The 27,187-nt window shown below is 46.7% G+C and overlaps 1 protein-coding gene across 5 annotated transcripts in view; it reads left to right on the forward strand.

Moving 5' to 3' along the window:
* The window catches only part of Samd4a (sterile alpha motif domain containing 4A), a 216,422-nt gene that overhangs the window by 171,720 nt on the left and 17,515 nt on the right, over positions 1 to 27,187 (forward strand). For 3 of the 5 annotated variants that reach the window (XM_031361918.1, XM_031361919.1, XM_031361920.1), the window contains 5 exons: positions 8,063 to 8,172; positions 10,227 to 10,313; positions 16,447 to 16,762; positions 20,155 to 20,240; positions 26,235 to 26,353. In XM_031361918.1, coding sequence (XP_031217778.1) covers positions 8,063 to 8,172; positions 10,227 to 10,313; positions 16,447 to 16,762; positions 20,155 to 20,240; positions 26,235 to 26,353 — 718 coding nt within the window. Of the gene's footprint in view, positions 1 to 8,062; positions 8,173 to 10,226; positions 10,314 to 12,239; positions 12,373 to 16,446; positions 16,763 to 20,154; positions 20,241 to 26,234; positions 26,354 to 27,187 lie in introns of those variants that run through there. The other 2 variants (XM_031361923.1, XM_031361921.1) reach the window with 2 other exon arrangements.

Raw genomic sequence — 27,187 nt, forward strand, 5'->3', positions numbered from 1 at the left:
ATTGGCAAATGTCTGGTCTGCAAAAACAAGGAAGATGGAGTAGAATTTGGAAGAGTCCCAAATCCTCTGGGTGTATAGATCACCCTCACTTCACATCTTGGAGGGGGAGGAATCAAAGGCACCATAATTCCATTCATTTTTCTGGCCACCTGGTGTGCATGGCTGAAATAGTGGTTTTGTTCTTGCCTATTTTCTCATCTGGACAGACTAGCCAGTTTGGCTACCATCCTCCCTTGGGAACATATCTCTTAGGTCAAGCATGCAGAATAAACCCTTAGAGGATTAATTGCTTCCTCCTGAATCCCTGTGCTTTGTTACTTTTTCTAGTAAACACTTGTCCTAGTGGTTTTGGGTTGGCTCTATGGAATAGGTAGGGATTCAGGCTAAAGAAAAAGCATGGGATTGAGTAGCCACAGAAGCCTCAAACAGCAACCTTTTCCTGTTACCAGCCCTTCAGGAGGCAGCTCCTTATAAATGTTTGGACTAACTGTGCTGGCTATGGTTTAAATTCAGGTCTCCATGTTCTTTTGAAAAGCTTCACTGTGACTTATTTCAGGGAAGAGACTCGACTCTAGGTTGGTACTCAGTTATACTATCCCCCATCCTCAGATAGCTGATGAATTGAATGTACTCCCTTAGCTCATATCTCAGGTGGGAGAGAGAAGAACGTCTCATATTACTAAGTCATTTCTTTCCTAGAAAGAAGGCAGCCTGTCAGTGGAGGAACAGATCTGTCACTCAGAGTAGCATGGTGAGCCCTTCGGAGGTAATGTAGTCAACACCTAGAGGTTTATCAAGGGGCCAGGGCTCCTGGTATGGCTTTGGTATAGGGGAGAATCCCTGACTCACTTTTGTCCTCATTTAAGCCATCAGGCTTCTCTGCACCTACGGGACCCTGAGGAGACAGAGGTGAGGAGTCCTCTAGGTCTAGGAGACTCACCTAACACCAGATACCTGATGTGAGGACTCTGCTGTGGAAATATGATCTCTTAAACATTTGTCCTATCTTGAGACAAGCACCAAGACCAGCCCTACCTAATTCAAACAGGAGGGAAGTCTCTAGAGTGGTGAGACATGGGTCGGAGCCTTAGAGCATGATTACAGGTCAGCCAGAAAAGATGGGAGGAAGGAATTCTGTGCCGAGGGAACGGCGATGTGAACTGTGTGAGGCTAGAGTGTAAAAGGCACGTGGAAGACAGGTCTGCAGAGGAAGCTCCTTGACCTTTAAAAGGATTGTGCCTTCTATTCTGAAATCATCGAAGGAATTTCTAAAATAGGACCACCTGCTTCGATCTGCATATTAGAAAAGGAGCCTTCACAGCGATGTATGCAATGCTCATGAAAGTAAAGGAGAGGGGATTCTGGATTTGAACGCCAATGGAGAGGTGGAGGGTTGTTCAGTAATAGATGAGGCAAGTGAAACTAGTCCAAGATAAGTGTCAGTGAGAATGGAGACCAAGGAGTGTGACACGAGTCCTCCATGAGAAACTGAATTTTAAAGACTTGGTGACCTCTGAATGAGAACAGTGGTGAGCAGGTGGCATTTAGAATGGCCCCTAGATTTATGCCTGGGACACCTAGAGATATACTCTACAGTGCAGGACCTATGGGAATTAATGAGGGACAATTTGGGGCATGGTAAATGTGGGAACTTTCAAAGGTCCTGGGAAGGTATGCTAGTGCTCAGTGGACCCCACGTGGGCTCCATGCTCCTCCTCAGCCCAGTGGAACAGTTTCAATGTTATGCAAACATGAAAGAGTGTTGGGAAATTCCTCTGGAGGACCACATTCCAGGAGTGGGAAAGCCTGAGAATCTGGCTGTAGCAAGAATGGTTGCCCAGATGAGGGAATAGAGATTGGTACTATATGCTCTTGGTGGAAGTTGTAGCTTCTTTATTGCAGAATAACATCAACTGGGTAGACTTGTGACTTGACCCTTCCCATTAGCACAGAAACACAGAGATAATAGAACTTGATGTATTATGTGTGTATAGACATAATAGAGACAAAAAGGGGGGACTCCTGGCTGCAGTAACCTTGACAGACACACAGTTGTTAAGAGCGGAGAAGGCCATTGACTGTGGAAAATGTTTATCTTTTCAAGGGAGTCTCTCAGCTGGAACTTAAGTAAACTTTTTCTCCACATAGCAAATAAAGTATATTGTCTCCTAGCAAATAGCTGGCTTAGAATTTAGAGTCGTTTTTGAAATGTAAGCCTTTGAGCCTTGGCCTCTCTCAGATTGGAAATGAGAGAAATTATTTAGAGGTGAGCTCGGGGGCGGGGGTGGGAGGAGCAGGGGAGAAACTGTGAGAAAACCTTGTAGAAAAGATTTTTGAATTCAGCACCTCTGAGGGCCGTCAAAGTTGGAGTGGTGGAGTGGGCATGGTGTGGCACCCTAAGTAGCTGGGACACATTTCTGGTCAGCCACCATGGAAAATGATTTAGATTTAGAAAGATGCCTTTCCAGGTGTGGTCTTGAATGTGTTTAACTAGAATAAATTCAGTGGTGTGTATGTGGGCGTGCATGTGCGTATGCATGTGTGTGTGTTTTAACTCCACAGTGTCAACATGTGACCAGCACTGCACAAATGGGCCCTCGTGGCCGTGGAACTGGGCTAATCGTTTCTGATAAGCTAAGATCTCTGAGGTCTTTAAACAGAAAATCCTAGGACTCCTCCTCAGTCCTGAAGGTCTCAGGATTTCTAACCTCTACTCCTTGCTAAGTGTGTGCATCACCTTCAGCTGGGGCCTTTAAGAACCTCAGCTTCCCTTTAGCAGTACAAAGCAGGCTGTTTAAAGACAGCACCGAGGAGTGTTGTGGTCAAAGAGACATGCAGAAGAAATTGAGTTCGCTGTTTGCATCTAACTCTTTGAAGTATTTTACCCCACATCCCATGTTCAAAGACTCATGGTATGTCCCCATGAGAAGGGAGCCCTGAAATACCCTGGATACTCCTCAGGATCAATGAGTTCCCCCTCAAGAGGGTCTAGCGTTTGAGGACCCAGCCAGGGCACCTCCCCCTTTGCTCAGTTTCTGGAACAGAACTAGGTTCTCTATTCTGCTCTGACCACAAATACAGACAGCCTTGACGGCATCACTAGACAGCTGCTCTGCGTTCATGCAGCGTTCGCTTTCTTTCTGACCTCAACAGTGGAAGCCTCTCCTCTGCTTTTCTTCTCTCCCTCAGAGACCAGGGATGCAAGCCACATCTTAGAGAAAAGGTTGTGAGATTAGCCTAGTGCTCTGTGAGGAATAAGAGTTGATTTCCGTCATCAGGTACCAAGCGTACCACAAATAAGCTCTCTCGTGAGAAACTGCTCATCCATGTTCCTTTCTTCTAGAAAAATAGCTACCTTAATCTCTCCCCCTCCATTACTTCCCTCATCAGCTTGTTCTCGTTTGAGGTCGGTACCACATAGCTGTTAACCCGGCATAAGAAGCATAAGAGAAAAGCATCCCAAGTTCTCACTGGAACCCAGCTTCCATGTGAGCTGAGGACATAACACAAAACCTCTCTGTGGTCAAGGAATCCAAACTTTAAAAGGAGAAAAATGGGCATAGTGTAAAACTTTGATCCCATTACTGAAGATCTGCCAGTGTACATAGCATGTATGCAAGGTGGGTATGTTACCCAAAATGGCCAGGAGAAGATAAACCAACGTTGCCTGCAACAGGAGCTGGAAGGAGCTTCAGGAAGGAAGAGAACCCCATAGCATGAGGCCTCCTATTATGCATATAGATGATGGTGCTTGAGCCCTCTCTTTCTAAACCTCTCCCCTCAAAGCTTGCCACCCCAAAGCTTCACCATGGCTCTATTCTGGTCTCACTCAGTGTCCCTTGGCTATGTAGCTACATCTACTTCCACGACGGAGCCAGCAAGCATGTGTGTTGACAAGGCTAGGTGTTCTTCAGCTCAGCCTTCTCCCAAGGTCTTGGTCTGCTGGCTCTCCACTTGTTTTTCCTCTCACCAAATTTGAACCAAAGGAGCCATTTTCAGTTCCTTTGTTTCCATCCCTCCCAATTCTTCCTGTCATCCCAGTAACACCAGTTTGTACCCTTTCATTCCCCTCCCACCTTCCTCAAGCCCTCCTCAAGGTTTCCTAAACTCACAGCCTGGCCTTTCTCACATCCTCCAGCTACCTACCCCCGACAACCATGACCACCGTCGTCTTTCTGATACATCACCTGAGTTTCCAATGTGCAGATTCCAATGACTTTCCATCACCCACAAGACTCTACTTTCCTTGTTTTGACATTTCATATCTCAGGCACCTGACTTCCTGCCTATATGTCCCCACTTTGTCTCTGTTTCTACCATTCACCAAGCATTTTCTCTTCCCTAAATGTCCCCATGGCTCAGCTTTGGCTTCTCATGTTCCTACCATATGAAATGGCTTCTACAGTGTGTTTTGCCCAGTGGATACCAAGCTGCTGCTCTTCCAAGCAGTGGGATGTAAGGGGCTTCTTCTTGCTACCTTGACAAACCCAAGTGTTCTTTGTTCTGCACTACCCAGGATTTGAGAATTCTCAGCGCTTATACTGGAGCTGTTATAATTTTTACACAGGATTCAGTCATGCTCTCTGGATCACAAATTCCTTGATAACAAGAACATGCCTTTACAGAGTTTGACCTGTACGAATGGTACATAGTAAATGTTGAGTAAATAATATTCCCTCAGTTGGCAGGGAATTCTTCCTCATTTATAGCAAGAGTATCTCTCTATACCCCATGAGAGGATGTCTCTCTAGCTTGGGACCTGTGTTTCTATGTCCAACAGAAGCAACCTAGATGAAGCTAAACAACTGTACTCTGAAGATGTATATGCTGAATTTACATTTCAGCTTCTCTGCCAGACTCTCTGCATCTCCCATGTACCTGACTCTTCCAACCATAGCCACAGCTTTTCACACAGAAATGTGAAGATCCAAGCTAAGAAGTTCAAAAGGTTCTCAACATTGCCTCCAGACTGGCATCTAAGCTTTTCTCAGAGTTCATCCCAAGCTAACTGCTTAGAGAATCTAGCAACCCAGTCATTGGAATTCTTGCATGTGAGAATGAAAGTCTAGACTCTTCTCTTGCTTGTTTCCCACTTAATGGAGTTCTGTTTTAATCTCTGGCAAGAGAAAGTCTCTCCCCTACAAACCAGAGGGAGAATGATGGGTAGGCTATGTTCTTCTCTGTTGTTCTTTTGCAATTGGTGTAGAGACAGAGTCTTCCTGTATAGCTGGGAGGTTGCATTCCTCAGGACTGAGATTTGTTTCTCGTTGTTTACCCATCCTCCCTGCAGGAAGGAGAGATAACTCCTTACATACATGGCACTGAGATAGATACTATGCAAGTAGGCTGAACTCCTTAAGGATGTACAGGTCAAAGGAGCCTACATTTCCCAGGAATGTGTCTGGAAATAAGTCTTCAGGAAGGCCTAGTTCATCCTGTTGTGAAATGGTTGTAGAAACCTTTTCTAGAAAAACTTCACCCACTGACCTGCATTTTGAAGAAATGAGTGAGGCAAGCTCTCCCAGTCCTGCCTATCCCAGGAGACCCCAGTTGTCCAAGTTGCCTTCTAGAAAGGGACTAGCATTTAGTAAGCCAAGCATTGCCCTTCATGCTTTTTGACTTAAACCCTATTGTCACTTTGGCTTTTAAAACACCCAGTTTACAGCAGGGTGGTGGTGGCTCACGCCTTTAATCCCAGCATTTGGGAGGCAGACGCATGCAGATTTCTGAGTTCAAGGCCAGCCTGGTCTACAGAGTGAGTTCCAGGACAGCCAGGGCTATACAGAGAAACCCTGTCTCGAAAAAAAAAAAAACAAAACAAAACCACCCAGTTTACAACATATCTTTAAGTCTGAGGATTTTATTCATCTTACCATCAGTGGATTTTGCATGACTAAGCTTTAGGGCACTTGGTTTAAAAAAAAAGAAAAGAAAAGAAAAGAGGGAGGGAGGGAGGGAAGGAAGGAAGGGAAGAAGAAGAAGAGAACAAAACAAGAATAACAAGAAGATCAAAAACAAGAAGGGTTCATGGAACTGCTCCATCCCTCTTGTGATGAATTGTATCCAAATTTAGCACTGGATTACCCAGACTTCCCTGAATCATGACCATTGTGTTTTCTGAGCAGTGGTTTGGGATTTCTTTAAAGCTATGAATGGCAAACACAAATCCTGGTGACCAAGTGATCAGAACACCAGAGCTATAGTTACCCATGTCAAGCCATTGTTACTCTTGTCTACACAGGTGTTACCATTGTTTCCACAAAAGCAAATAACTGACAGAGAATGAAGGCTCTGGTAAAAGTGCTCTAAGATGTTATACCAGGAAAAGAACCAGACTCCAGGCTAGCATGTCCAGAAATGGTGATCCAGAGGTGGTTTGTGCTACAGATTATGGTAGGAGTTAGCACTGTGTACCTGGAGAAGCCTTGTCTGAGTTTAGTTAATGATGGTCCCAGAGGGACTCTATTTTGTCACAGTAGATTGAAGACCTTCCAAGCACAGAATCAAATAATTTCTAGCCTGAAACGATGGAGTCTGTCCTTAATTGAATGTTCAGTTCTAATTCTCAGAAGTCTTACATCTTTACTCTGCACAAGATCGCTCAGCAGGTCAATGGTCACCTGCTATGCCTGACTTACTTTAAGGAGGGCAACCCTGTCCACATTCCCTGAGCCTGGGTTTGGTTTTCCTGGGAGGCAAACAGTCTTCCATCAGCCCTAACTATCTACTCTAAACACTGAAAAAACGGGAAGTTCCAACCTATCTTTGAATGTGTGTGGCTGGCTCATCAGTGCCTCAGAGTAAAAGACTTTATAATAAAAAAAAAACAAAAAACAAAAAAAAACAAAAAAATAAAACCCACATTTTATATCAATAGTACAAAATCTTGTGACCAATATGATCAGCAATATGATGATGCCCCACAGAAAGCATGGATGATACTTACCCAGTGCCTTGGAATCTCAAAATACTCAAAATCTTTATTTACTCAGCACCATGGCTGATCTCTTTAGTCCATGGTGCAATGTAGCAGAGAGCTGAGATACAGAAGGACCTGGGTGCTAGTCCTCACTTGACCACATTCTTTCTCTGTGATCTAGACTTAATGGCACAATGCTGCCATCTGTATGGTGAATAGGGCTAGGGAAAGATGATTCCAGATCTTATCAGCTCAAGAATTCTGACTTGAGACTCTGGGTAAATGATTTATTTTGGTTGCAATTAGCAAAGTAATGACTCAGTAGCTTTTCAGTCCAGTAATTTTCTTAACTATAAAACACCACACTTGGGATTTGCTTCAGTTGTACCTTAGAATTTCCTTTATCCTGTGATCTAGGCAAGGTTTGGGTCTTCTGTGGTATGATAGTTCTTATGGAGAAATGACTAGCAGCTATCCCACAACAGTAGTAATACTGGTAGTCCAGGATGCCCTCTATCCCACAGGGGTCTAGGGGAGGTGAAAGAAACACCAGGCAGGGAATTTATGGAGTACAACTACTGCATATGGTTCTAGCTTCTACAAGTGGCTGACATAGCTTTTGGAGATTTACACTAATCTTTAAAAAAAAAAAAATGTCTTGAGGGTATAGACTATTATATCTATTTTGGGCACTTTCTAAGTCAGTTCTTCCAAAGACAACAGTGGATTGGCCCAGCTAAAGCAGTGGCCCATTGTGTTTTATTTTATTGTGATGAACTCCTTTGATAACTTTAAAGGTGCTATAGAAAACTACCTAGAAAACTGTACAGACACACACACACACACACACACACACACACACACACGTATTCTAGGGAATTCCTTATTTCTCCTGAAATACTTAAACCCCAAGTTAGCAATGCTGGATCTGGGTAGAATTTAGGGCCCAGTGGGGTTGCCCAGGTTAGCCCTAAACTCTCTGAGCTATCATTTGCTGCCTAAATTAAGTAATGACAACTTTTTCTTTTTTTCCTCTGGCCATCGCCCTTCCCCCTCTCTGCCCTCCCATCTCTCATCGTCCCTTCTTGTCCCTTCTCGTCCCTTTCATTTCGCCTTCCACCTCTTGCACATCTTGCACCATAGATGTTCCAGCTTGGTTAAAAAGCCTCCGCCTGCACAAGTACGCTGCGCTCTTCTCACAGATGACCTATGAGGAAATGATGGCCCTCACCGAGTGTCAGCTGGAGGCTCAGGTATGTGCCTGAGGGACCCCTTCCCCTGGGACAAGGTCTTGAGGTTCAGCCTCAGACAGACCTTGTTTGGACGCAGAAACAGACCTTATCCACTGGGTGCCAGTAGCTTGCCCAGATCTAGAAGCTGCCTGGTGCTGGCTGGCGTCCCGTGGTAAGAAAACCAGCTTCTTCCCTTGACAGTTCAATGGAAGATAAAGATCAGCAGGCAGTCAGGGGGCAAGGAGAGGGAGAGGAAGTTAGGAAAAGGCAGAGCCAAGTATACCTTCAAACTTCCGGGTACTAAGGAAGACCCTATGGTACTGCCTCTGTGTGGTAAAGAGCTTCCCCCCCACCCCCGGCCCCAACTCCCCCGGCTCTTCTCTTCCATCTAGCAAGCCAAGACTTGTTTGGATAGGGACAGATTCCTTGTCTGTTTATCCAGTCTGGTCACACATCCACTAACTTCTGACTGGACCAGCCGATGGAAACACCAGCCACTCCATGACACTTTTCCAAAATAGTTCACACTGGTCTTAGTTGAGATCAGAGTAAATTGTTTAAAACACCTCCTTCTGGCCACCCCAAATGGTATGGGACAGTGACGGCAGGTGAGATATCCAGGTCTTAGAATTAATTTCCCTTCTGGTGTCATGAAAGAACAGAGGCCCTCTGTCCTTGTTAAGCCTCTCCCCCCAAAGTCTGAGTGCAAACACCTGTCAACAGCACCCTCAAAACCGAGACCATTTCTTTCTGCCATGCCAGGCTCTGGCCAATAGATCTAATGTGTGTGTTTGTTTCTCGTTTAAAATGCTATTTGCATTTTTTTCAAATTGACCCCAGTTTCCTCTGAGCGACAATTTGAAGAAACTGGTGGTCTAAATGAGTTAATATTTGTCCCACAGGAAGGAGAGGTTGGAGCATGTGGGGCAGGGCCTGGCTGCCACATGGCTCCCCACTGACCTCGGCTTTTCCTGTTGCTTATTCAGTACCGTCAGATCCCCTTCTGCAGGCCTGGCTAAACACCAGGACTGAGAACAAGACAAAGCCCAGAGTCACTGTACACTCTCAGAGAATGAAAGGCACTAATTTCAACTTCCTAACATTTCTCCCACCACTTTCTGGATCTCAGCTGCTGCTTCAGATCCCAGGGGTTGACAGGAACTATTTCAAAGAGAAATCTGTGTTTAGGTCAAAGTTGAGAGAAAAATCCAAGTCATCAGTTGTTCAGATTTTTAAAAAGAGAGAAAGTCCTGCCAAGGAGGGTCGCGCTAGATCCTGACACAAACTTTTCAAAATAATTGAATTCATTGATCAAAACAGTGAAATAGAAACACATCCCCAGTGCTTTCTGGGGCAGAGATGCCCCTGCCACCTCTGGGGAAGGAAGAACTCTGGAATGGTTGCCAGGGAACAGAGATGGCCAGAGTGCGGCATTAGAGACCTGCTTCAGGAAAGGGAACCTTTACTGGGAAGTGTGCAGCAACTATAATCAACAAGGTCCTAAGGAATTCCCCCCACTGACTGCTGTGGCCAGTTCAAAACAAAGAATTCACAACTCTGCATGTCTACCTGGAGTGAAGCAAATCCCACTTTTCAAGATGGGAAGGAGAAGGAAGGCTGAAAGGAACAGGGCTTCCCTGTGTGGTGGTGCACGTGGGCAGTACTGGGCTTCATGTCCTTTGCCCCGAGAAAGCAAGGAATAAACAATACTGCAGCCAGCCCCCAGAGAAACCAAGAGGGATTGGAGTAATACAACCTGAGGACGGGAGTGTTCCGAACAAAACCAAAAAGGTCATTTGACATGGTGAAGGTGAAGACATCTCACGTTGGGTGGGATAATCGACTGTTATGTAGCTCTCTGTCCCAAAGGTCACGGGCAAACTGGTAGTCAGATAGAGTCAGTATATTGACTAAGAAGGGTTTTTGGACAGTGGTAGCAACAAGAGAGAAAATGCATACTGGCCTGCCTGTGAACGCGTAGGAACAAAAAACTTAAGTACAGCCCAGCCCCCAAGGGCCTCTAAGCTGATTCCTGAATAGGATATGTTCTAATATATTGTTGCATCTGATTTCAGAATGTTACCAAAGGTGCAAGACACAAAATTGTAATCAGTATTCAGAAGCTCAAGGAAAGACAGAATCTCCTGAAGTCTTTGGAAAGGGTAAGTGAGCGATTGGCCCAGGGAACATTTCCACCTTCTTTGTGGGAACACGGACTAAAGGAACACAGTTTAGAGTGTCACTTATTAGATCATAGGGTGCCATGTGACTTCCCTGTCTGTCAGAGAAAGGGAAAAGACCAACATGAGGGTTCCTGGTTACCCATGCTTCTTGGATCCAAGCTGCTAGTGACCTACTGCACCCTGCCTTGGGTGAGCTGAAGCCAGTGCCCCCTCTGCTCTGTCACCTCGGCCTTGTAGGCAACTACAGAGTCTGGTGAGTTGTCCTAAACACAGTAATGGCTGGGACAGAACAGCACATGAAACACTAATGTGCCTATGCCTGCTATCTAGCCCCCGCATCTGGTTTGGAGAAAGCCAGCCAGGAGGGGCAAACATCAACAGGTTCCCTATAGGTTTCACGGGAGATCGAAAGTGTTGGCACAGATAGAGTTGGCTTTAGAGTGCAGCCTAACCACAGGATCCATCTCCATGACTCAGACAGGAACCACCACAAAAATGTGTAATGCCAAAAACAATCCGCAACTGTGAATCCTGACACCAGCCGGCAGTGATGAGTGAATTATGGGTCCCAAGTTCCTTTCTGTGCTGATTTTTCTCATGGAAACAAAAAGATGCCTGCAGACTAACAAGGCTTCCTTGTTTGTGAAGCTACCTGTTGACTCGGGTGTTGAGAACAGTTTCTAGATGCCCGGCATCTCACTAGCTGTCAACGCAAGCTATAGATTGTGAGTTTGAACCTCTTAGAAAATCCAGGGAGTCTTCAGGAAAGGACGGAGTACTAAGTAAGGCAGAGCTCCAGCAAGTTCCTAAAGCAGGCGGTTTAATGGAGTGGGAATGTTTTTTTAAGTTGTTCACAAAGATATATGTGCGCTTAATTTTATGTATACTATGTTAAGTTGCATTTAATATGTACTGTAAAACATACATAATTTACATTTGGAAAAGGATACAAATAGTATCAGAAAAATTCTTTTTAAATCTCTTTTTGGGAAAATATGTAAGAACTACTCACAAGCTCATCCCTGATTAAAGAGTGCTCCTACACAAAGGGAATTACACATTACGTGCAAGCTCTCCACCTAAACCCGAGGTTTGGGTGTTGTTCTTAATTTTATGCTAACTCCCATGCCAAGCAGCTTGTCTAATGGAGTGATTATGGCTATTTTTAATCTAAGAAACTGTTCTCTTTTGGAGAACATTCAAAAGGCCAATTTACTCCGTGTCCATTGGAAACTACAGAAAGTGTTCTGAATGAAGATTATATTGTAAGCCTGTTCCCTCTCGTTTCTGGAGCATCCTTTAGGAATTCATTAATAGCCTCTGTGGATGAGAAAGCACAGCTCCCTCTTGCCCTCATCCTTGAGCTAACATCCATGTACCGTGTGTGGGGGTCATGTTCCTTTGACTTGGCATCAGTTAAGTCAGGGATGTTCTGCGTTCTAGAATTATACCTACAATTACATTGACTATACAACAATGCTTCCACCATGGTTTCCTGAAATGGAAAAGATAAAAAGATGCCAAGTGCATGATGGCTGCAACTGAGCAAGACAAAAACAAGCTCATTGTCTTTGACTTCCTGGAGAGAGGAAAGTCATGCCTGTTGGATGGCTGCATTAGGCTGACACCATGTGTTCTGATACCCTGAGTTCAGGGCTCTCCCTTCACCCTACACATCCTTGACGACTGAGCCCTCAATCTCTCTTCTTCGATCTCCCAAAATCTTTCCTGCTATTTTAGGGTGGGAGCCGTCACCTGCTACTACTAGTGACCCAGAGACTCAGCTAAAGGCATTCTCCCAACCCCAGCTGATGGCACTGTTGGAATGGTCATCACCATTCCTCTGCCTGCCTCTGGCATTCTTACCTCACATAGAACCTGCATTTCTAAGGAGATGGCTGGGACCCCGCCCTTAGCTAGTTCATAATCTGTAGAAGCTGCTGACTACATACTCCAAGCCCTTCCATTCAGTTACTGAATGCTTGCTGAACAGATGTTTGGACATACTTTGCCCATCCTTGCAGGATAACTGTGAGTGGTATGTGGTTCCTGGCCTGGGTATCTTGGAATGTGCACTGGGACAGAAAGATATGTATACTGAGCACACAACCTGGTGTGATGATATCATCACCAAGGCCGGAGAGAGAACTTCCCTAGACACCTGGGGGGAGGCCAGATGCTGCTGGGGGTAGTCACAGAGACCACAGCTGGTTTGATGGGACCTTAAACCAAAACAGAGACAAAGAAGGGGGAAACACAGAGCCCATGTAGAGGGAGCCCAGCCGTTGTTAGAAGGTCTGGGTCATATGCTCTGGCATTTGGGGACATATAAGTCATAGGACTTATTGGGGGCCTGAAAAGGAAAGGAGTTGAGTTTGTTGTGGCACCTGTGGGACACCAAGGTGGAAATAGCAAGTTGGTGACCAGAAAGCAGATTGGGAGTTCCAACATGGCAGGTCATGAATGACCCAGATGTGAGAGAATTGTGTGTAACTGGAAGTGGGTGTCCCCAAGAGTGTGCTGAGTGACAAGAGCTGAAGAACAGCCTCTAGGGAGTGCCATCAGACAGGACCTTGTGATACCTGAGGCTGGGCTGTGAGCCCTCCTCAAGGAACCAGAGAGGGAGCCGAGAAACCCCAGTAAGTTCCCCGAATGTGCCATGAACCTCGAAGACCAGACATTGCCCCTACACTGGCCATCAGCTGGGCACATCGGCCATCATGAGAAAAGGTCTCGGGAAAACAGTAGAGATCAGAAGCAAAAAGCCTGGCATCACCTCATGACTGTGTGATGAGGCATAAACACAGAACTGTAAGCTTCATGAGTTGTTGGAAAGGCAAGAAAAAAAGGAAATTCAGAATGGAAGAGATTTTTTTTAATATTAACATTTAGTAAGAAAATGTCTCTGTGCCTTTATACATTGACCCTTTTCAAAACATTCCCAGATTGTGAAACGTTTTTCCGTCTTCTCAGCCTACAGCCTTGTGTTATCAAGGATCTAGGGAGATGCATTCATGTGTGCATGCTCGTGCACAAGCCTGTACTCACACAAGTTCTGCTTATTTGTATTCAAAAAGAGAAAACTGCTTCCTGAGATGTCTGTGCCTTTTCTTCACACATTCTAGATCTTGGACTTTTGAGGTTATATCAGTCATTGGTCCTTCTTTTAGCAACTGCTGCAGAGAAATAGTTCAACTTGATAGTATTGAGTAGTAAATATTTCTAGGTAATAATGCTGTATACTAGCAAGACACATTAGGTGGATACAGCCAACACAGGCTTTGTGTGCACCATTGCATCTGGACCACAGCCTCTTCACAAGGCAATCAGGACAGTGGCCCCTGTCCTGACATGTCACATGGAAGCTAGGAGTACTGTGCCACCCAAAGCTCTCTTTCTGATTTTTTACACCTTGTTATTATCCTATGCCCAGGAAAGATACCAAGACTGCAACTTATAAAACAAGCACTTTGCCAACTGGCTTCCTTGAAGGCCAGTGCTAGGTTGATGTTACTATAATTTCTTTCATGCTTGTCCCCGAGAGATTTCCAGGGTGCCACCCATGGGCCTGACTTCCTGTCATCTGGGGTCATTGACAGCGTCCCTTTGCCTTTGTGTTTATAATGTAGGGTTATATTTGGGGCAGGAAGGATCAATAAAGACTTGTCAGGGTAGAAAATTAATTCCCACAGGTTAAGGAGAACACCAGACTGAGTTCCAGTCAGACCACCTCCTGGCCTGCTTCTCATTATGGCACTCATCTGAAATCTAGAATGTAAACTTGATGGTCGCAGGTTATTGAGACAGGGTCTGTCACTAGCCTGGAACTCACCAAATAGGCTGGGCTACCCTTGCTAGTGAACCTCAAGCATCTACTTTGTCTCTGTCTCCTCAACTCTGGGACTACTGCTACACCTGACTTTATTATTATTATTATTATTATTATTAATTATTATTATTATTATTATTATTATGTAATCTCTAGGGATTCCAACTGTCAAAACAAATATTTTACTAACTGAGCCATCTGCATTTTCTTTTTTTGGTGTGGTCATCCTGCCACCCTTGTAGGTTAACATAGGAGCTAACGTTTGGTTATATCGGTTTCCTGGCAAACAATTTAGTTCTTAGTATAACCAAAATCTCCCACACAAACCATGAAGTCCAGCCATGTGGCCCAAGCCAGAAAGGACTCTGGGGCAACTGACAGTGTCTCAAACACATTTGCTCTCCTGGGTGACATTGGCCACCAAGATGGCATGGCAAGGCCTCATGTGGCCCCTGGCTGGTCCCACCTGCCCCCTCCCTTTCTTCAGAGATGTGCTGGAATGGAGGTTGAAACACTTACAGTACAAGCATTTCTCAGCTGGTTGAGTCAGGAGAGGCAGTAGGTATTCTTTGAACATGGCTAATTTAGCTAGCTCGCCTCCACCTGCCCTGCCCCTTTCTCAGATCAAGACCAGCCCCAAAGGCAGGGATGTCAGTTCCATGCTGACCCCAGACACCAGGGAAGTCTGGGAACCCATATTGAGAGCAGCTCAGACCCAGCTCCTCATACCACTGTGTTCCCAATCAAGAGGTCAGGCGTCCTCCTGAAGTCTCTTCTCAGAGGCAAATGGATGTTTTGCTCTAGATGTCAGGGTACAAGGACTGAGACTCAGGCTGAGGCGGGGAGATTTTGACTTCCAGGCCAACCTGTTGCATAGAAGGAGAACTTGTATCCAAAACCTAAGAGTCAGGGGAGCAGAGGCACTCAACTTTCTCTTCAACTTAGACTGTATGGTAGCTCTGAGCAGGCTTGGGATGTTTCTGGGGCTAATTAGAATTTCACTTCCTTCATAAATAAAACTTGTGGCAACGAGATCAAATCGCAATTCATGCTTCGTTTCCACACACACAGCCCACCCAAAGAGCAGCCTCCCACCAGCTGAGTTTGGCTTGTCAGTGTCCTCTGCCTTTCAGAACTGAGTCACACCCCAAACCTGTCCCCAGCTGCTTTCCTTTGTCCCGTCCACTCATGGGAAAGGTTGGGGTCAGAAGTGTTCGTGTTCCTTAAGTCTGCATTCACAGACCCCATCAAGCCATTTTCTTGATACAAGAACATCTTAGACATGCTCTGGTATTTCGTATGTCAGGCTTTTAAAATCATGTTCTTGCTAATCTGGGCTCTTGGGATATGAAGTGCTTCATTTATAATCAAGACCCTGATAGGTAGTTTTCCTTCTAGATCCCAGAGAGAACCAATCAGAGTTGCATACACACTAGCACACCCAGGCCCTAGGCCTGTCCAAACCCCATCATCCCTACCAGAAACACTTAATATTCCTTTCTCTAATAAGTAATGCCAAAAATATCAAAATATATGCACAAAGTAACCTATATTTGTGAGTGTATACATGTGTATGCACTCGTGTCCATGTATGTGAGAGGAGAGAAAGGGAGAAGATGGAGGAAGAAAGAGGGAGGGAAGGAAGGAGATGGAGGGAGAGACAGACACAGAGAGAGATAGAGGGAGAGAGGAGAGGGAGGGAAGAAAGGGAGAAGGGGGGAGGGAGAAAGGGGAGAGGGAAAAAGAGAGGGTGGAGGGGAAAAGAAGAAGAGTATGAGTGTATGCAGACTAGAGGTTAACAGTTGATGTTAGTCTTCCTCCATCACACCTCCTCCCCTTTTTAATGGGGTTCTCTCATGAGCCTGCAGCTAGCAGGCTCTGCTCTTCCAGCTGTTTAGCAAGCCTGTCCCTCACCAGCACTGGGATTGCAGGTGTGCACTGCTGGGCCCAGTTTTTACATGGGGACCAGGATCTGAATTCAGCTGTTCGTTCTTACACTGAAAGCACTTTAACAGCTGAGACATCTGCCTAGCCTCAGACATGTTGTATACATGCAATTATCTATCCATCAGTTCTGTTATACATGAAACATGTTTGTCTTCAGACTCTATCTAAAACCATCTATCCCCTACTGAAAGGTTCCCTGAGTTTTTATGTATAATAAATTTCAGCTACCTGTCCTGTCTGGGAGCAGCTCTGGGAGCACAGGGCAGAGAGAAGGGCCTGGAGGGGGGATGGTGTCAGCTGCCCTGATCTCACTGAAGTCCCTTTTCTCTAACCCAGGACATCATCGAAGGGGGCAGCTTGCGCACCCCCCTCCAGGAGCTGCATCAGATGATCCTGACACCTATCAAGGCCTACAGCTCTCCCAGTACTACCCCTGAGGTGCGCCGCCGGGAGCCCTCGCTGATGGAGAGCCCAAGCCCTGACTGCAAAGACAGCACCTCCGCAGCAGCCACCAGCGCCACAGCCAGTGCCTCAGCCGGTGCCAGCGGCGGGCTGCAACCACCCCCGCTGAGCAGCTGCGATGGAGAGCTGGCTGTCGCCCCTCTGCCAGAGGGAGACCTCCCAGGGCAGTTCACCCGAGTCATGGGGAAAGGTACTGTTCTCTCAGGGAGCCCTAGCCTCAGAGTCCTGAGGGCTGCGATGAGGTGGGGGAGCGTAGAATGAGCTTCCGTAACCAGTAGGTGGCGTTAGCACCCCTACAGAAACAAGAGGTTTGCCCATTGGACGTCTCAACTCCAGTCTGGGGACCCCTATAGGCATGCTGGGCCCCTTCCAGTACTGGATCTATTGTGCCTTGAACATTCAGAGACAAAGAAATGGAGCAGACACTTTTGAAAAGAAAAAGAAAAAAAAAAAGCTTCAAAGTACAAAACCCTTGCTCAGCCAGTGGTCCCTCCCCCAAAGCAACAGTGGCTCTGAACAGCGGAAGCCCCAGTCTGGAGCCCAGAGAGCGACCCCTGCTGAGCTCCCAGGCCCTGCACTTCCTGGTCACTTAGTGATTCAGCAGAAACTGGGCCTGCCTTGGACAACTCTCAGTACCAAGGTGCTTCTTCTTCTATTCAGTCCCCTGGGTTTACACACCCTCCTTTTAGCCTTTGATCCACCTCACAGGATACTCTGGTGGTCTTGGCCTGTTGGCTTGTGGTTGTTAATAATTCTTGTGCACAAAAGGCTGTTACACCTGTGGTTCACCTTAGTGACTTAGGTGAGCCCCAAACACCCCATTTTATAAAAGAGGAATCTAAGATGAGATAAGCAGTCCACCAAAATGTACGCAGTTCCTGGCAGAGTTGGGATTTCAAACCTCAGCTTCTCCACCTCCTACCCCATTGTTACTTGGAGACCTTCTTGGTACCCCAACGTAGAGCACAGCCGAGTTTCATGTGACGCCTTCTCTTGCCACATTGATAGAGCTCAACCCCAAAGATTCGCCACCCCTGTTCTATACTGCAGACAGACAATGTATGAGTTCTCAGAAACTCAGCCATCCCCTTGCTTCCTAGTGATCGCGCATACATTCCCCATATCTGAAGCCAGGGCCCTACTAGCCTGAAAGAGCCTTAGGATGACATTCTGAGTGGATGCAGGACAGCGGTCTCTCCTCTCAGCTTACTCAAGCAATACATCGCACCACCTGAATGTCTCCATGTGACAGCTTGGACTGAAGCTCTCCTTCCCGCCCTCCAGTTGGCTCACCTTTGCTCTACTTCGTAACCCTCTAAATGGCAGCCAAGTATCCCCACAGGCGAGACAGTCTGACAGGGCCTCAGGGCTGCATGAGGTGCCCTTCTCATGGTCATTTTGGCCTGCCCTCTCCTTGTCTTAACTCAGTTCACACTTCATTGCAGCCATCTGCCTGCTTGGCTGTTAACCCCATTCATTAACCTAAGGCTATCAGGCCACATCTGATGGTGCCCTGGTACGTGAGGTGAGAGGTAGCACTCCCACACATAGCCTGAAGCTGTATCATGCGCACGGTGAGTCACGACTAAACTGTGCTGGGCCTCCAGGGCAGAATAGAGCTAAGTGGACCCTGTGGGTCATACCAGCCTTCCTGCCTGCTCTACCCTCTGCCTTCCCTGCAGTTAGGCCTTTATGACCACATTTTGAAAAAATGCACCACCTTTGAATAGATTGTCTCCCAACATCCTTCACAAGACATTCTGATTATCTTTTAAAATGGTAGTAAATACTAGTCCTCGTCCTTCAAGAAGGAGGAAGCCAAGTTTTGTCCTTTAAAGAGACAAATTCTCACCCACAGAAGTGGACCCGTGCCTTGTAAATGTAGTGAGGGGCATCGCCTCTGATATAAGCTTCTAAAGAGATCTACATCCACTGAGCTCTGATGTAGAAGGCGGTGACTCACTCACAGCTTCCCTGGGCAGGGGTGAAGAGGAGCTGTTGGCCAGAACAGGCCTTTTCAAACCCCTTCCCACCCCTAAGCTCTGTTACATCCTGGGAGAGACCCAGCTCAACAAAGCCACCTGAGAGTGCTCCATATCCCATCCCTGTATATAGGGGATCATGGTGGAGCTCAGTGGAGGGAGGTAGCACTCATTAGCAGCACCTCTGTTTAAACTGTAACTACTGTGTGTGAAGCCACAACCCACGTGACACAGTACACCACGTAAAACAGTGGGAAATGAAAACCAGTGACCTCCTTCCTGCTCCCACCAAACCCGCCATCTCCTCTCTAGGGACGGCTACTAGTGAGTGTGGGGTTGCCCTTTTAGAACCTTCATCCTCATGCACGTACATGTGACTATCCATTCTTACACAGGTTTTAAGATCCTTTCCTATTTATTTCCATAAATATTACATATTTGCAAATCTATGTCAATACAAAAGCACCGTTCTTTAAGGTAGCATACTGATCAGCTGTGTGTGTGTATTTATGTGTGTGTTATTTAACATTTATATGTACAAATTGTTTAACAAGGTCCCCATGGGTGGACGTTGATGCCATTTCCATGGTGTTTTTGCAAACACTGCTGCTATTCTGGAAGTCTGTGTATAGCAACACAGGATTAGTGGGCATCTGTGTCAGCATCCTGACATCGGATGGGGAAAGATACAGATAGGATCCCCAGCTTTTGAGCTTGGTGTACTTTGATTGACAGATACCTACTCTCTGACTCCTTTTGCAGGTGGCCTTTATGGTAAGGGCAGAGTGGACCATGAACATGCCCATAAAAACTGGAGTATGTTGTAGGGCAGTGGGGGCACATGCCTTTAATCCCAGCACTAGGGTGGCAGAAGTGAGTAGATCTCTTGATTTTGAGGCCACCCTGGTCTACAGAATGAATTTCAGGACAACCAGGACTACACAGAGAAACCCTGTGTCAAAAAAAGGATGTGTGTGGGGGGGAACCTAGGGCATCTGTGTCCTCTACCCACAGAGGAACATTGCCCCATCCTTTCTGGCACATGCTTGAGTGTGTGTGTGTAGGTGAAGGCATGTGTGGAGAAATGTGTATCACATTGAGAAAATAAGCCGGCAAATGACTAAATGGCAGATTTCTTCAGCTCCATGCACGCCCACATGCATCCCAGCCAAAATGTGGCTCCAGCCTCGTTCCTCTACACACACACACACACACCACTGCCTCCCCACCTGCTGAGGGGTGTGTGGTTCATTCATTAAATGGAGTTGCTCCCCCCACTGTGGCAGAGGGCTCAGCGCCACCTGCAAACAGAGCCCAAGAGCCCTATCTCTCCTCTCACAGAGCATCTGTCTTCAGACCTGTGTCTGAGGGCTTAATATAGAATGCTATGACAGGAACAAACCCAGGGAGTTTCTGGGGGTGAGGGCTCCTGTGGCAACTGAGCGTCTGACTTCAGGGGAATGACGAGCCTCCCAGTGCTTTCTGTGAGCCTTATGCAGTGTCACAGGCATACATTCCCCATAAGGCCTTGGTCCTGACAGAGTCGGAGCCCAGAAGTTGGAGTATGCAGGGCTCTGATTGATGTCTTCTTACTTCACAGTGTGCACACAGCTCTTGGTCTCGAGACCTGATGAGGAAAATATAAGCTCCTATCTACAGCTCTTAGACAAGTGTCTCGTTCATGAGGTGAGTAGCAACTGATTTAAATCTGTTCCTCTCGCTGCGTAGAAATGCTACTCAGAGTTTCTGTGATGCGATCGCTTTGGCCTCTGACAGCTTGTTTCTGACGAATACGTGGCTATTAAGAACAGCTGTGACAGAACTAGGCTGTGGCCACCTCTGACTAAGACTCCGAATGGGTGTTCCCTTGACATCAGAATTCATCAGACAGAGAATGCTGATGTCATAGGGTGCCTGGGAAGAACTTCAGGCCCCAGAAGAATCCAGGTGACCAGATCTGGGCTGACTAACATGTTGAACTATGACCCAGTCCTAGATAAAGTGGTCTTCACACTGCGCAATCAGACATTGTGTCTTTTAGCGTAGAGAAACTGGGAGAGACAGGGAAAGAGAGAAAGTGCAGAGAGGAAATAATGACCAGGGTGGATCCTGACGGCTGCTTGGACTATTTGGATTTGTGGTGGTTATAGAACCTGTCTTTGCCATCTGACCTTGGGAAGGTTACTGAGGCAGGCCAACCACAGACCCTCTGAGTTTGGTCTTCCCATAAAAGCTTGAAGATTCCTGGGCATGACTAGGTTGGTGGGTATTCATTCCTCATTAATCCACAGGGAATGGAGCCTGGGGCTCAGGCCCAGGCAATCAGTGGCTCTGTAGGTGCCCTGTCCTGATGAGTCATACTCTTAAGATCCAGATTAGGGAAAACAGGGGGCCAGATAAAGATGGTAGTGAAGCCTTTTGGGGGATTTTGATGTGAAGATGAAATGGCTAGACCCTCTCAAATTTACTTGTTGGCAGTCAGAACCCCAAGGGTTCAATAGACCCTAAGGGCAGTAGGTGGCCAGTACAGAGGTCTGGCTCTGCTCTGCCTTCCCATCCAGCCTCCCAGTAACCCAAGCATCTCTTGCCATTCTGAGAACCTGCCTTCTTGCAGTCTGATGCTCTTCCCCTATCCCATCCTCTTCACATTCTTCTGGGGTTCCATCCCAGACAATCATTCTCTGCTACCCCAGACTCTCATCTTGACAGTGTCTTCTCTGTGCGGCATGAACTCCCGTAGTCCATCGGGCCAGCCAGAGCCCTCAGCCACTATAAGCACAGCAGCCAACTGTCTAGGTCATGAGCTTAGTCATGCCACCCTCTGAAACAGTTACTCCAAAGTCTTAGACATTCAGCTGAACAAAAACAATTTCTCAAATCACCCAGACCATTGTTTGAAGGCCTTCCTTACCTGTTTATTCCAGTAAAGGACAAGACCATGCCCGGGGAGCCCCAACTGACCCTTCACTGGTTGCAGTCCTGATGTTTACATTTGGTTTTGTCTCAGAAAAAAAAAAAATAGAAGGAAAGGAAAGAATTCTGTATACTTTTAGGGGGCAGTTTGGCCAAGTCCCTAGGCTGAGAGGCTTATGGTATAAGGGTACTGGGGAAGATAAACTGAAAATAGGTATACAAGCTTCTTTTCTCTTCTTGTGATCAAATCCCTGAATAAAAGCAACCTTCAAGAAGAAATGTCTTTGTTTCCCACATGGGAAAGGTACGTGAGGAAGGGCCTTGTACTAGTGGAGGCCAGGAACCTAAGATGTCCCATTTCTACCTCAGTTCTACACCAGGAAGCTGAGGCATGTTGGGTGAGAACCAGGATGGGTCTATGACCCATAAAGCCTTCCCTCACTTCTACCCCTGAGGCCATGCCTTATAAATGTTCTACAACCTTCCAGAACAGCACCACAGCTGCGACCAGGAGTTCAAATCCATGAGCCTGTGGGGGACATTTTCCATGACGATAAGAACCTCTGCAGAGGTTCCCTCCTCCCATGGTGCCTCAGAACCCAAAGATGGAATGGTGGGCGCCTAAGCTAGAGCTGGAACCCAGGGCACTTCTTCTCCAGCAGGAGAAAGGACTGTCTCAAAGCTGAGGCCAGAAGTCCAGCTGTGGCACTGTGGTCCAGCTGACTTCTGAAGCTGGAGAGACAGCTTGGTGCTTAAGAGCAGTTGCTCCTCCTGCAAAGGGCCTAGCCTGGTCACCAGTACTCATATTAGGTGCCTCACAACTACCTGTGATCCCAATGCCCGGGAACCTTACATATAGACCTTCTCCTGGCCTCCATGGGCGCCCACACAAATGGGTGAATGCTAACATGCAGGACACACACATACACACGCATAAATAAAAAACAAAAATCTTTAAGGAAAATACAAGGCACATTTCTAAGGACCCAAATGTTGAGGTAGAAGCCGGGGCTCTGCCCTGGAGGAAGGTGTTTGTGAGAGGCTGGGGTAGGTGGGTCAGGAAAAGAGCTGTGCTCTGTAAGAGCAAACAGGACTTGTCTTCATCCCCATGCCCACTGTTAGCACTGAGGCTTTTAGACTTGAGAGAAAAAGATGGTTTCCACTTCAGCTCAAGTTATTTGAACCCATGACACCAAATAATGAATGAGTCAGTTGCCTCCATGGAACTGTGCATAAGCCTGATTGGTCTAGCCTGGCCTTGAAGCATCACCCTGGCCCCTCTCCCATCCTATGTGGCCTCCCTGAGACCCCTGACTTTTCTTCTCTGGCAGCCCTAAGTGTTCAGTGCAAAGAGGACACTGCGGTCCCATCTTCTGTTTACTAGAGAACACCTCCTTCACAGGTCAGATGGGGCTCATGGCAGGTCTTTCCGCCTGAACTCGTGTCAGGTGGAGGGGTCTGCACTCTGCTATGGAAGGAGAAGTGATGTTCAAGGCTTTGGTTGTTGGCTGTATAGTTTTCCACAGCCAAGGATCCCATGGTGGCAGCACACACCTGTCATGGAAAGTTAGTGGTCAGTGCAGGAGCAGTGAGGTTTAGACTCAAGCCTCAGACAGGGGTCCTACTCACAGCCAAGGCCTCCTGATCCCCAGCAGGCTTGAATTGGGAAGGTGTTCACTAAATGCAGACACCTCCCTTCCTGAGGAGAAAGGCCCCGACTCCCTAAGCTAACAAACTGAAGAACAGGGAGGTTCTGAGTTTTACCTGTGACGCCAATTCACTTTGGTTCCTGAATCATCAGACCAGGCTCCTCCCCTTCACTGTCTGGATGTGCTTGGAGAGCAATGGACTCTCTTTGGAGACTTTGCCTTTGTAAACTACAGGACCAAGGGTGGCCATCTCTCTCCAGACAAACGGATTGCTCTGGACCTGATGGGGCAGAAGCCTTGAGGTGGATGACTGGTAGTGTCTGGGAAGTCAGACACTTCAAATCTTCAAATCTTCCTTCCCTGCCCTGAGCCTCTGGCATTGGGCTGCCAGGGAGGAGGTTGCAATGAGACAGCAGCCGTTAGAAGGTTCCTTACAATGGAATTAAAGACAGAACTCCATCTCCAGGAGGCCCCTGGAGCCAGGTGTGACATAACTTCAGCTCGCTTGCTGGATGCCTCCCAGCTGGGAAGAACTGAGCACCCATCACAGGATGTGGTGATGTCCTGGGGATGAGGATATATATCCACACTGCATCTCCTTAGATGCTGTGTGCCACCATAGGAGATGTCATCTACATAATGGCGTCCTTAGGAGGGCATCTAGCCTCTCACTCCTTTGTGACTTGGACAGTTGTTCTTCAAACTCACTGCAGATGCATCTTGTGGTTCTAAGACTCTGAAGCCTTTTGATTATACCGCTATTGGGGCTAAAGGTTGTCGCTGAAGAACTCACAGAGACCACCCTAAAGGGTGCATCTGCGTAGCCAAAGCCACCTGGTTAGGGGATCCAGACGCAGCATGTGTGGAACTGTTTAAGTGATCTTTTAGTATCTACTCCCAGTGCAGTTCACCCTCACAGACCCTTTTTGAGTGACCCTCAATTTCCAGAAAGCACCAACTCTTCAGCTGAGGTTGTGTGAGTTGGGTTCATGGGCGTGAGCCTCACCCATCTGCCTTCTTCTGACCCACTGGGCTGAGCTGTCATCTCCAAGGCATTTCGGCCAGCACAGCTGTGTCTTGTATCCTCAGCATTTAGCTGGATAAGCTAATCCAAGTCAGAGAGTCCATCTCCTCCCTGCCTTTAGTAATGCAACAACAATGTCAGCCTTGAGCCCAGTTGTAAGCATCAGTGAGCGTTCAATAATCATCACCTACAAAGGAGAAGGACCATGGAGAGGAGCCCCATGTTCACTTTCCAGTCACTAGGACCCCCAACCACACATCCACAGGGACCTAACTGTGCCCTTGAGGTAGGCAGCTCTTCTTGAACATCCTCCATTCTGAGGAGAGCGTTTCCACAGCTAAGTAGTATCCTTTTGCTTTTATCCACAAAGTTCTTCAGGATTTATATCCTTAAAAGATTAAGCACCCTCAGGAGAAAATTAAGCTGTCTTCTTTTTCAATCTTCAAGAAACCTGTTTCCTTTATAGAAAGCAAGCATTTAGTCTGTTACTCTAAGTAATACTTTGTTACTACTTAAAGGATTCTATGCCTTTTTGTCAAAACCTCTTGGGAATGTTTTCTGTCACTGCTACCAACCCAAGCAGATGGCTTTCCCACACTATGTGTTCCAAACTTCAGCTCAGGAACTTGGGGCACTTACATGGCTTGGAACCCTCCTCTTCTGGGACACCATGAGTCCACAGTGCTCCACCTGCACAGTTTTACCAGGGTACTGTCTATAAACTGCCTCCTGGAAACCTAGATTATTCAGTCTTGCTTTGGAGTATTGGAGAGCGCCCCCAACCCGTGCCACCTACATCCAATATTTTCCTTGGATGAGTTTGATGTATTTGAATTTGAAAGTCCCCGCATTAGGGACTTGGGACACTAGGCTATGGTGAGTGCAAAGTCTATACATCACAGGGAACATAATATAGATATGTGCTGTGTGCTCTAGATTGTATAGATCTGTGCTCTAGATTGTATGTGTATGTGGTTATAGACTGCATATGTGTGTGCTCTAGATTGCACAGGTGTGTGCTTTAGATTGCACAGGTGTGTGCTCTAGATTGTATAGGTGTATGCTCTAGATTGTATAGGTGTATGCTCTAGATTGTATAGGTGTGTGCTATAGATTGTATAGGTGTGTGCTATAGATTGTATAGGTGTGTGCTCTAGATTGTATAGGTGTGTGCTCTAGGTTGCATAGGTGTATGCTATAGATTGTATAGGTGTGTGCTCTAGATTGTATAGGTGTATGCTATAGATTGCATAGGTATGTGCTCTAGATTATATAGGTGTATCTATAGACTATAGTTGTATGCTCTATATTGCATAGATATGTGCTATAGATTGCATAGGTGTATGCTCTAGATTGCATAGGTGTGTGCTATAGACTGTATAGGTATGTGCTAGGTGCTAAAGATGAGATAGACATGAGATGGTGCTACAGACACTAGGCAAAATGTCTGCCTACACTCCAGTGTTGCTTGAAGACTTAAGAAAGCATCAGGCTTACCTTCTTCCCTCAACTATGGGCAAGGTTCAGGTCAGGGCTGGTGTACATGGCGGGGTGAGGTGAGGAGTGGTTCGCTTCATAGGGCAGGCACAAGGCTGTTTAACTAGAAAACCTCTCCGGAAAAAAGCCCCAAGCCACAGAATGTTGCCATTCTCTGAGGCCCTGCAGCCCACTCCAGAGTGACCACACACCATCAGGCAAATTGATTTTTGGAGTGGCTTAGAATTTCCATTGATTATGAAAGTGCAGGGGGTCTACAAAGCTAGAATATCTAACAATCAATTTTGCAGCTCATCCCTAGTTAACAAATAGGGCGCAGGAAGGAGTCAGACCAGGGGAAGATGGGTGTGGGTCTTCAGCCCAAAAGCGAGGTTGTCAGAAGCTTAATGCCTGAACCAGGTGCTCCCGGTGCCGAATAGCTTGAGTCTGTGGCACAGGTGGCTCCGATTTAAGCTGACTGCTGTCTGGACCAGGTTGGAAACAGGTGGGGGGAAGGAGCTACCTTAGAGACATTGACGTTTTCCTTTATTAATTGTGTGTTTTTCCCTCTAGTGCCAGGCTGCATCACCCATTTAAAAGTCCTGTTTGTTTTTGCAGGCGTTTACAGAGACACAGAAAAAAAGACTGTTGTCATGGAAACAGCAGGTGCAGAAGCTCTTTCGGTCTTTCCCTCGGAAAACCCTTCTAGACATATCAGGATATCGACAGCAAAGAAAGTATGTTGAGATTTTTGTCCTTTGTAATACATGGTGGCTCCCCGGTGCCTCGCTGGCTGCCTCAGTTCTAGGAGGGAATATGGCAGGTCATCACTCCTCGTGAATGAGGACACCCTGCGGAGAGTTCCAAATCACATGGCCTAAACAGGTTGTGGTAGGAGGAAAGCTGGTGGGAAGAACCTTTCCACAGGAGGAGCTGAATCGGAACATCTGTACCTTGATACTCACAGTCACAATGGTGATACTCGTCTAGGTGTGAGAAGCATGAGCTCATGATGTAATGAATGCCAGCAAAACTCGTGGGGAGGGTTGAGCCACAAAGCAGGGCTCTGGAAGGACCTGAGCGGGATCTTCTATCAGTACCTTAAGTGGTAGTGTAATGCTTTTCTCCCTTCTAGCTGCAGACAAGCTAATTATAGTCGGTGGCAGGGTGAAGGGCCCAGTGCTTGTCTATTTTGGTCTGAGCTGCAGTCTAATAGCGGGGCAGGACCATTCTTGATTTTTCATAGTAGCTCAGCTTCTTGGATGCAGTTAAAAATAAGCCTGGTCACACTTCAGAACATGTTACCTTAATATGGCTGCAAATTGAGAGACCAGGTGCACGGGAGATAGGAAGTGAAGGTTAAGTTATCATAGAAGTGAGGGAGGGAGAAGGGCTGGTTTAAGCATGAACAATGATAGAGAGAATTTGGGAATAAGGAAGCTGATATCCTACAGAGAATCGCCATTTTGTGTTACATTCTCAAACATAAACAGATAAATATTCATTTCTTCGCTTGCACCTAACAAGTTCCGAAATTCATTTCTCAGTGCACGTACGGAAGCTGTGTTGTT

This window comes from Mastomys coucha, unplaced genomic scaffold, assembly GCF_008632895.1.
Source record: "Mastomys coucha isolate ucsf_1 unplaced genomic scaffold, UCSF_Mcou_1 pScaffold9, whole genome shotgun sequence".
Lineage (NCBI taxonomy): Eukaryota > Metazoa > Chordata > Mammalia > Rodentia > Muridae > Mastomys > Mastomys coucha.